Consider the following 11,224-nt stretch of genomic DNA (forward strand, 5'->3'; position numbering starts at 1 on the left):
GCATCAACGGACAGCCGCATCCTTTGAATCCGAAGGCTCATTTGCTGCAGGCTGTGGTACCACCTATGGTCGCAGGTGTGGTGGCTAGCCCACCCACTCAATCTCATCTGATAAACCCGCAGCCCGCTAGCATCAGCTGTTCGAGACCTCCAGCACCAAAACCACCACCGGTAATGGTTATTTTCTTCCAAAGATAAAGATAGAGATAAAGTGCTCCTATGTAAAAGGGAAAAAGTTTAATTTATATTTTGACTATGATCGTAGGTAACGGGAACGATGGAGCCACCGAAAGTAGAAGTGTCGATGTCCGGCTGCATTATGGTCCCAACACCGAGTCCTCAGGCACGGGGCGTATCAATATCAACGTACGAAGGAGGACCATTGGTAAGCATGATGCTCGTAACATATATATATATTTGTCGTTTTAAACTATATATCTCGTTACCGATTGAGTAGCGAAATTAATACAAATTGTGTGTAACCATTACAAATATACGTTATAGTATACAGTAGCGAACAAAAGTTTAAGCCGATGATTTGTAAATCACATTACAAACATCTTATACGCATATTGTTCTTCTATTCGGTTTGTCTCTTTGGAATAACATAGATGTATTATGTTTGACCTTCGCAACCTCAAACCGTCAACTGTTAAATACAAATAATGTAGGAGTTACAACAGTTAGTTACCGTTTAACATTTGTAAACAGTGGACGTTAGTTTAAGACGAGTTACGTAAAACGTGAGTATGAGTACAGTTTTTGAACATTCTTATTCTGGAATGTCAAAATCATTGTTTAGTGTACCTTTTATTGCTTAAAATTCATTTAGGTAGGAACAGACTATGGTTAGACCAAAGAAGTTACTTGAAAGCGAGAAGAAACAAATCATAAGGCTGCGAAAGCAACATAAATGCTTCAAAGAAATAGCAAATATAACGAACAGGTCAGAAGCGACTTGTAAGGAAGTTTGGTATAAATTTTTAACCGAAAGCGCGTATTCCGATCAATTGAAAAACAGAAGATCACGGGAAACAACGAGCGAAAGGGATCGTGTTCGTACTGCAAATAATATTGCTGCGGAGGCAAACTATGAAAACAATACACAAATTAGTGCTAGAACTGATACGAGAAGATCAGAAGACTTTAAGTTAAAAGGACAAGAACCGCAGAAGACATCACTGTCGAGTTCTAGAAACCGAAAAAGACGACTTGAATTTGCTAAAGCTCATAAGCATCGGACAAGTGAAGATCGGCAAAAGGTATTGTTTTCAGACGAATCGAAATTCAATCGCGTCTCTTCTGACGGGATACGGTATGTTAGACGTCGAATTGGCGAAAGTTTGAAAACACAGTGCGTTTTAAAAACGTTATGGTGGTCCAATATGTCGTATTAATGGAATTATGGCCCGTTTTCAATACATGGACATACTGAACAACACAATGTTGCCTTTTGCACGCAACGATATGAGTAATGATCTTATTTTTCAAAATGATAATGATCCGAAGCACACGGTCTGGGTTGTGGAACAGATTTTTAAAGAAGAAAATATTACCGTGCTGCCGTGGTCGTCGCAATCACCAGACATTAATCCAATCGAGAATTTATGGAGCATCATAAAAAAAGGCAGTACAAGGTTATAAACCGAAAAATTTAAATGAACTTTACAATTGAAACAGCTTGGAGTAATATTGCGGTAGATCAATGTAAAAAATTAATAGATTCTCTGCCAAGAAGATGTACCGAAGTGATAAGAAATAACGGATATTGGACAAAATATTGAATTTCAACAAAAAATGTATATATTTTCTTACCAAAAATTAATAATCTTTTGTGTAGTCAAACTTTTGACCGACAGAATATTATACAGATTTCGTTCCATTTTTATAACCTAGCTACTGAGCAAAATATCAAAATGAAATTTTTTTGTAAGTGTATAAACAAATGTCTAATTAGTTAATACCAAAAGTAGAGCACTGTATTTATATATTTTTTTATGGAATGTAAATCAATTATTTCTTTTTTCCATTTCGTCTTAATCTTTTGTCCGCTACTGTATGTATGTTTTCTAAAAATATGTCGATATACGAATTAACTTGGCTTGGTTTTGGCTAGCATGGGAGTGTGGGTGCTACTCCATCACCAGGGGGTCAATATGGACTTGTCCCCCCACATCGATCCCAGAGTCCTCCATTGCCCCCACCTGCCCATCATCATGCTAATGCTTCTCAGGTACTTACTATGCTAACTACACTGTTTCAGTTTTACTAAAATGCATCGATGTTACGCATACGGCAAAAATGTTTTGCTACTAATTCTAATGAAACTTCGAAATCATACGGTATCTTGTCCATGAAATAATTTTACTTATAATACGTTTACATCTAGGGTGACGTTGTCAATCACTATGGCGGACTGACCAGAGGCGGAGAGCTCCCACCTCACTACATGCACCCACAAATGTTGCAGTACCAGTATTTGCGTGCACAACAGGAGGCTGCTTTAACAGCCCCGCGCATAGCTTACCACATTCAAGAGACTCGATCTCCTCATCTACCTTTAGATCCGAAACTCGAAACAGGCATAGAAGACAGCCACAGCCCACCGTTGGAATTGAGACGTAGTACACGAACACCGCACGATCGTACTACCGATAGTCCTCAAGTAGCTCAAGTGTACATGATGCACGGAGCAGTGAGATTACCTCCACCACCGCCACCGCAATATAATACGGGCAGTAATCCATCGTTGACTGGGGCGCCAGCAGCAGCTGCCAGAGGTGGTTTTTACGAACCTCCACCGGCGCATCTACGATCTCAGTATCCTATTGCTGCCAGCGAGGCGCCAAGCGACAGAGCCATCACCCCCGATAGGCCTAGAAAACACCAAGTGGTTACCCCACCTCATGCTTCTCAAGTGCCACCGCAAGCAGATTCATTCCAGATGTTGTTGCAACGTTACCCGGTTATGTGGCAGGGACTGTTGGCTCTTAAAAACGACCAAGCAGCGGTACAGATGCATTTTGTTTTCGGTAATCCCAATGTGGCCAGAGACAGTTTACCATGTAACAGCGATGGATCTACTCCACCACTGAGAATCGCTCAAAGAATGAGACTGGAACAAACTCAGGTCGAAGGAGTAGCAAGGAAGATGCAGGTATGTGTGCTTTCAGAAATATATATATATATATATATATATATATATATATATAAAATATATAAATCTTGATTTAAATCGCATATTTTGCGTGTTTCGTTATAGAATCGTTTAAATATGGATTATCGACAAATCTTTTTTCTATGTACTACAGCCAGCTATTTTATTCGCAATTTCTTCCAGATGGATAACGAACACTGCATGCTCCTTGCGCTTCCTTGTGGCCGAGACGAAGTAGACGTATTGCAACAAAGTAAGAATCTTCAAACCGGATTTATAATGTATTTACAACAAAAACAGGCCGCTGGAATTGTCAATATCGCTGCACCAGGATCGCAACAAGTACGTATCGCAAATATTTATAATATACATAACCATATATAATGCTATCACTAGCAGCGACAATTACGATACAATTGAAAGATGTAAACTAATGGAAATAAACATGGATTTCATTTTCTTTGCAGCCTGCATACGTAGTTCACATTTTCCCGTCGTGTGATTTCGCAAACGAGAGCCTAGCGCGAATCGCACCGGATTTATTGCATCGTGTCGCAAAGATCGCCCATTTGCTCATCGTGATCGCCACGGTTTGAGGCCAACCAGTGGTCTATTGGATTACAATATATCTATACTTCTCGCCTTCACGCACTTGTAGGACGCTTCGAACGTGGCATGAAGCCTGGAGTGTCCTCCTAACGAGGTGCAGTATCGTACGACGAACGATGAAGAGTATTTCCGAGGGAGCGAGGAAGGTTTCTCCTGCGGAGTTATATCAGTGACAATCAAACGGATTCTTCGGCGATTCGTACCGATGTTCTAGATCGTAGGCCTAAAACGTAGGTACGGGGTTGTGTAGCGTAGAGAGGCTAGCACGGTCAATGTGCGAACATCACCGAGCGTGCCTTTCTTCCCCGGTTTATTTCGCAATGGCGAGTTTCATTCCTCCTCGATGAAGTGGCTCCGCGGTACCACTCGTCTAACTGACGACGTTTGTGAGATCGACCGACGTCACTCTTGGTCTTTCTGACAAGCGGGTCAGGCACAACCCCAGCCCTTAGTGAAGACCTTCGATTGATAAAAACCACGCGATGTCCTCACTGTGAAAAAAAGAAAAGGAAGGAAAGAAGAATGAAAGAAAGAAAAGATGTAAAAGAGCGAAAGATAGAGAGAAAACGAAGGAACAAAAACTCACACGCGTCCCTCCTCTAGGAAAACAGTAAAATAATATATCTACCGTTGCTCTAGATGGACAGTCGATTTCGTAAGTAAGAGAATAGAGGAAGAAGATTAAAAAAACTAACGTACCCCCTACCACTATAATACACGAGCTATTTTAAGTAAGGCTTAGATATTAATGATACTGTATAAATTATAAGCGAGCCAGCGAGGGCATAACTACTGTGATTTTAATTATTTAACGATATATATCTGCGTAAAGACGAAGAAAACAAAAAAGTAAAAACATTATAAAATGGTGACCGATACTGGTCCACGCGGTATGTGATGTGTTTTTTGTATAATACTGCTCTATATAAATACCTATGTATTATATTAATTGTAACAATAGTTGCTGCTGCCGCTGTTGCTGCTGCCGCTCGTGTCGAACTAGAAAGTAAAGTTACGATTTAGACCTCTAGCGAAGAAGCGTGGGAAAAAAACTACCTAAAATAGTGTTTATTCCTAGTGTAATATAATTTCCAATAGCAGGATGTATCATATTATTATCATTATTATCATCTTAGCACTATGTATATTATAAAAATTTTTAATATTCTTATTTTGATTCTTTATTATTATTATTATTATTATTATTATTATTATTATTATAATTATCATAATTATTATTATAACTATAATATAAAATAATAATAATATTAATATATATGTAATATTATTAATTTTATTATTATTATCATCTTTATCATTAGTACTGTCATCATCATCATTAGTATGGCTATCATTATTATTATATTATCATTATTATTATTGTCATTATTATGTTATTATTACTTATTATTAATTACTACTACTACCACTACTACTGCTACTACTATTACTACTATACTATTATCACCACTATTACTACTATTATTATTACCACTACTCTACTATTACTATTATCGCTGCTATCAATTATTATTAACGTTATTACATCAGGCTAGTTAGAACGTACCAACCAGCACATAAAAAGAAAAAAAGGTAAGGGGCTTAAAAGTATGTCATATTGGATGAACAGGATACAGTATGACCGATCTCATTGACCATTGACGTCGCCCCATTCTGTGTACACTTCCATCCCCATTTCTCTTATACTTTGTCGCCTTTTGCGCGATGTGTCATAGACTCTTTAGCAATCGTATCGAGGATAATAATGCGCTTACGTGTATAGACCAGAAGTTATATTATATCACACGAAGCCGTGGATGAAAAAAAACATTATTAAATAATATAAAGAAACTTACCTATTTACGATATTATTGCTGCTGCGCGTAGGGCGCATGCCTCTAGAAAATAACCTTATGGAAAAGTATTAGGGATGGTCAAAACATACAAAACATACTTTATATTCCTGTCACCCGTGTTCAATCGACTCGAAATATCGATCGTTTTACAAATCGATTTCTCGTTTTGTCTTGTAACCTCTATTTTCTTTACTACTTCGAATGATCGCGCAATCACTGATCTGACGACTCTGTATGTTTTATTTTTTCTCTTCTTTTTTTGACCTATCGGGCGTCGAATACATCGATACTATGTATATTATATTATAACTTCGATTATTATACGGTTGATTTTAACGCAATTAATACGTACGAAACGAAAGTGTATACGCATTATACAACTATAAATGATGGTGTGTTGACGATCCCTAAAGGAAGCGTGATTAATTTAAGGCAACGCGGATACTCGTGGAGCGTGTGCATGTACAGTGTAAAAGATGCGTTGTGCATATGTACAGTGTAGAGGTGTAAGTGGGCGTGCGAGACGCCGAGTTTAAAGAAAGCATATATTACAGCTACGGTTAAGTACACATAATAGGACGCGAACAAGACGCTCACGTCGCGGTATATTTCATTCGTTTTTATGATAAAAATCGCGCCTTCTGTTTTCTCTGTTTCTCCGTCCTTCTTCCTCTCTCTTTCTTTTTCCTCGTTTTTCCCGTTCTTTCCTCGTTTTTCCTCTTTTCGATACTTTTCCACTCTTCGTCGAAATCGTTTTATATGTATAGGAAATTCAAGTTCCCGCGACGCGCGTGTCTACGTCGTGTCTTATCTATCTTGTAAAATATCTGTGAATATTATGATTTAGTTTCTTCCTATTATAAGCTACTGGTATACAAACAAAAAAGTTTATGTTACTATTTACTTAAGAGAAAGAAATGTACAGATATCCATTTTTTGTTTTGTGTTTTACTGTAGTTATTGATAATTATATGGATATTAACGATAATAATAACTATGATTAAAAAACTTGAGCACGGCTCGACGCGTCATTTTTGAAACCCGTTAAAAACAAAGTGTGCGACGTTTAATTTATACGCGAGATTTTTATTGCTTACGACTAGTGTTCGTCGATTACAATGAAAATAAGAAAACGGAAAACGTTACAGCGTTTACCATTATAAATCTGTCATTTAGAAGTTTAGAAGCTGGACTTCGTCATCGTTCGAGAGGTAAAGAATAATATAACACATGAAAATAATACAATCTATAATTTATTTGCATCTTGTATCGTATGTTATTACTATCTTTTCTGTATTGCTTTCTCTACATAAGTTTTCACTCTGTCTAACGACACTTTTGTATTTGTTACAAGACTCAAGTATGATCTACCTTTCTTTTTAATAAACATACATGATCATATTAATGCATATCTATGAGGGCCGATGAAAACGTAAAAATATTTGTTTCTTAGTATGTGAAAGAAAATAGAGAAAGTTTTCCTATTATAAATATGTATCGTGTATCATACATAAGAATAAGATATTTCAGAGTACTTCACGCCCTCTTTGCAACGTTCGCAGTATTACCATGCATTTTTGTCTTATACCGATGCTTTGTAATTGGTTATAAAAGTTTCTTACATTTTTCGTAAATAAAATATAAATTTTACATCAACGAAATACTTGATTTTGAAACGTATATCGAAAATATCCCGCAAATTTTTCTTCTGGTACGTTTTTAAGATTCTTTAAATAGTATCATAACTTTATCGACAGCAGGTAATACGTGTATCTCGTAAGTAACAGCACAGATGGTGCACATACAGAAGTACAGTTATCGACGTAGTTGTAAACGTAGGTTCTCGTAAACGACCGCGATAATCTCAAAGATAAACAATTTTTATAGAGTAACTTGTAGCTATAGTATAATATGCCAACTTTTAACGATCATCTTTTTCTAATAATTATCAAACTAGTTTTTTTTAGAGATAAATTTACGATTATATTTTGATTCGCGAGATTATATAAAAAATCGAGCAATTCCTTTAACAAATAAAAGACATACAAATAATGTCAATATATTTTACTGATTAATGGAGATTTTCCTAACTGGAATTTTTTAGTGTTACCATATTCCTCCACATTTTTAGTTTCAAAAAAGTTTGTCTAAATAAATAACTAACAAAGTTTAATTAAAAATTAGGAATAAGCAACTTTTGTATTTATTACAAAAAAGCCATTTTGCGGGCAGATACAACAATCAGGATACCACAAGCAGTCAACTGCTGCCAATATTATCCATCAACTAACCAGCAACAACGATCTCCTTGGAAATGGTAGTATAATATAATTAACATAAAAAATTAGATGATTTATTGCAAAATAATTGTAAAAAATGTATTTAGAAGAAGTTTGAACAAATCAGTATAGTTCGATAGCATTCTTCAATCCCGTTATTTATCCCGCAAAAAGTCATACAAAAATCAAAAAATGAAATTGAGAAGTGGTTAAGACCACGTATAATTAAACGAAATATCGTATGAAAAAAAGACAGCAAACCAGCTTACGAAAATTCCTCGAAAATAACCATTCATTTCCAAGAATCGGCGAACATGTAGTCCCTGCTACAACGTCTTGTTCCCTTGATACAAAAATGGTACAATCAAAAAGTTTGTCAAGTCGCGTTCTTCGATATAGTCGTGAAACGGGCTTTATTTCCGAAATCGGCAAATTTGTGCCACCTTTTATTTCGTTATTTGTGACGTCACTAAATGACGTAATTTACAGGAATTTCAAAAGGTTTCAGATACCTCTTATGTTATTTGATTCTCCTAATACTTACCGATCTTTGGAAGAATTTTGAATAATCAGACGCTTCGTTCATTTGGAAAATGACATTGTTCTATTCAAGTTAATTTGCAGGTTGTAATAAATGTACAATTTTACAATAACTTGATTCCCTTGCCGGACTAGTGTAGATAAAACGAGTCTTCTTATACGAAAATGAGGATGAAGATTATAGTAAGCGCTCGAAGTACGGTGCAACGTACTGCCTCTTATTTTCGAAGCGTCACTAAGAATAAGAGCCTGTTTTCGGTCAACTCTGTACAGCCGGTGGTTGTCAGGGTCACGTTTATACCACCGAGAGTATCGTGGAGAAGCAATACGCGTATAATTCAGCCGTTTGACCGCTAGAAGCGCTAGTTAGCGGAGCGCACTTTCGGCTGAATTTCTGCCAAGCTCATCGGCGATCTCCTCCTCATTCGTCTCTGTCTGCGATATTTGTCGAAATTAAGATTAAATTCTGCTGATAGATTTTAAACGAAGTAGAGAATTCTACGTTTCCTCCATACATTTTTGAGCATCTTAACTCACCTGTGACTAAGTTGAAGATAATTTCTTTTTATTTATTAACTTATTTATTACCATCTTGTCGCGTAAGGGAAGAAGAAACAACGGAATGTAGAAATTGAAGAGGAAATGGGCATTCCTCTGTGAAGTAATACAGGCTTGCGATGAATAGTGGAATCGTCGAAATTGCGTCAAATACGAACAATGTCCCAGTTTCTAATAAAATATGCAACGAACGAACACGATCCCAGTTTGTTCCATATTTTCCATTCTTTTCTATTTTCACATTGAATTTTACGTCTCCCTCTCGGCCTGTCCTTTTCTTCTACCTTCACATCGAATCTCACTCGTGTTGTGCCGCGTGAAATTTATTCGCCCAGTCGTTTCTACAGCATCCGTGCAACGGTGTATCTTTGTTCTTATGGGAATTATTATTCGATAAATCACGAACTAACGAATGGGTGATATCGCAAAAAGAAGGAAATTTGTAACGTTATACAACGTATATCTCGTTGAATCGCATCGAGATAATAACAATGCTATACCGTAATACCGTGTTTCATGCTATTATAGGAAAAGCACGATAAGCCGAAACAGCTGCTTACTAAGTCCTCGACGTTCCCAACGTTCCACTTGCTCATTAGGATTAACGGATGCTGCGTGATATTAAGCGAAAAAGAAAAGTAACGCGAATTTGAGCGCCACGGCGCAGTGGGCGGACGAACTACGCTTTCGTATAATTCAATTTCAATCTGAAACACGATATAGCAAACGATACGATATACGCTGTTTCAGACCATTAATTCTTGACAAACGAAACGGACAATAATTACGATGGATGTTATTGGTAATGGAGTTCCAGGATGGTTCAAGGTTGCAAATAAATTGGCCCTCCTGCATCGTTGACCTAGGAAACTATCTATTAATTCCGTTTATCATCGCATCGAATAAACGACATCGAATATACGGAAGGAACGAAAAAAAAACGATCGTTATTGGTTTATTAGTTCCGACTGGCTACCTTAAGCTCAAAGCGAACATTTTCACACGTCTCGTTCGAATTATCGGTGATTTTGAAAAAGCTTGACGAGAGATTCGTCCTTGGTCCCACGATTTTCTTCAACCTTCTCTTATTTTTTCCTTATACATTCATCGTTACCGCGCCATTGTACGTACAGCTAGTAAAAGTATTTTCACGCTTTTTCTACGAAACTTTTTAATATTTCGTTAGTATCGATATAGACCGATACACGACTATCGCGATTATAGAGTAGCGAAACTTGAAACTTGAAATCGATTCGTTCGATTCAATGTTCAAATATCTCGACGATCTTTCCAAGTGAGCGTTTCCGCCAAATATCTCGCAACTTCTATAGACATTTTCAGATTCGTTTCCAATTTTACCGACAGAGTCGCGAAACTTGAGACCAACGTGGAGATGTATATAGAATCTATAACAAGACATTCGTCGCGAAAATACGCTGTAGCGAGAAATTAACATACAGTGTGAACAGTAGCCTGGAAACATACGATTAGTGGGAAAAATGGTCTAACTACGGGTTATGGATTATTAATATAGCGAACGATTCATTGTTCAAATATCTCGACGATCTTTCTCAAATGCGCGTTTCCGGCAAATATCTTCTATAGAAATTTTCAGATTCTTTTTCAATTTTACCGACAGAGTCGCGATAGCCGCGTGCCATCGTCGTTGCCAATGAAATTTCAAAACGTATTGTACGATATATAAAAAAAAGTCTGACTGTTCATTGATCCAGCGCGAATTTTCTCACGTATGCGAAATAAATAAAATAAATTAACTGGAAAAACAGCGCCGGATGAGTAAGACGAGGGATGAGACGAATCTTTCCTGTATGACTCAGCTTTCTTTCCCGATCGACTTTCTCGCTCCGAGACGACTCTCGTTTCCGTCCGTGAAAACAATGCTAGATAACGTCTTGCTACGTCGAACTGTAAAAGAATCGCAAAGAGGTGGTGTAACTGAGTTAAATATAGCACGATGCAAAAGCTCCTATCACAGGTGCTAAGAAACGAGAGGAAACTGAGCGTTCGTTAAACAAAAATATTTGGATACGGCGTACGCTGCACTTTCCAAGTAGCTTGAAAGTGAAGAAAAATTAGTAAGAAGGATAACGAAAAGATAGAAGTAAAAGTGACTCAGCGAGAATCGCAAGAGCAATGGAATTGATACGACAGGCTCGAACAAGAATTTGAGATCGGTAGAACGTGGTAGGAGCGAGACCAAGTCCA

At 37.2% G+C, this 11,224-nt stretch overlaps 1 protein-coding gene across 5 annotated transcripts in view; it reads left to right on the top strand.

Moving 5' to 3' along the window:
* The window catches only part of LOC126864788 (protein split ends), a 120,642-nt gene extending 114,008 nt beyond the window's left edge, over positions 1-6,634 (top strand). For 4 of the 5 annotated variants that reach the window (XM_050616500.1, XM_050616502.1, XM_050616503.1 and 1 more), the window contains exons 8-13: positions 1-170; positions 265-384; positions 2,116-2,232; positions 2,389-3,156; positions 3,340-3,498; positions 3,624-6,634. The exon at positions 1-170 is cut by the window's left edge and continues 9,947 nt beyond it. In XM_050616500.1, coding sequence (XP_050472457.1) covers positions 1-170; positions 265-384; positions 2,116-2,232; positions 2,389-3,156; positions 3,340-3,498; positions 3,624-3,752 — 1,463 coding nt within the window. In that variant the 3' untranslated portion in view covers positions 3,753-6,634. The remainder of the gene's footprint in view (positions 171-264; positions 385-2,115; positions 2,233-2,388; positions 3,157-3,339; positions 3,499-3,623) is intronic. The other variant, XM_050616504.1, reaches the window with a different exon arrangement.
* The last annotated feature ends 4,590 nt before the right edge of the window (positions 6,635-11,224 follow it).

This window comes from Bombus huntii, chromosome 4, assembly GCF_024542735.1.
Source record: "Bombus huntii isolate Logan2020A chromosome 4, iyBomHunt1.1, whole genome shotgun sequence".
NCBI classification, from domain to species: domain Eukaryota; kingdom Metazoa; phylum Arthropoda; class Insecta; order Hymenoptera; family Apidae; genus Bombus; species Bombus huntii.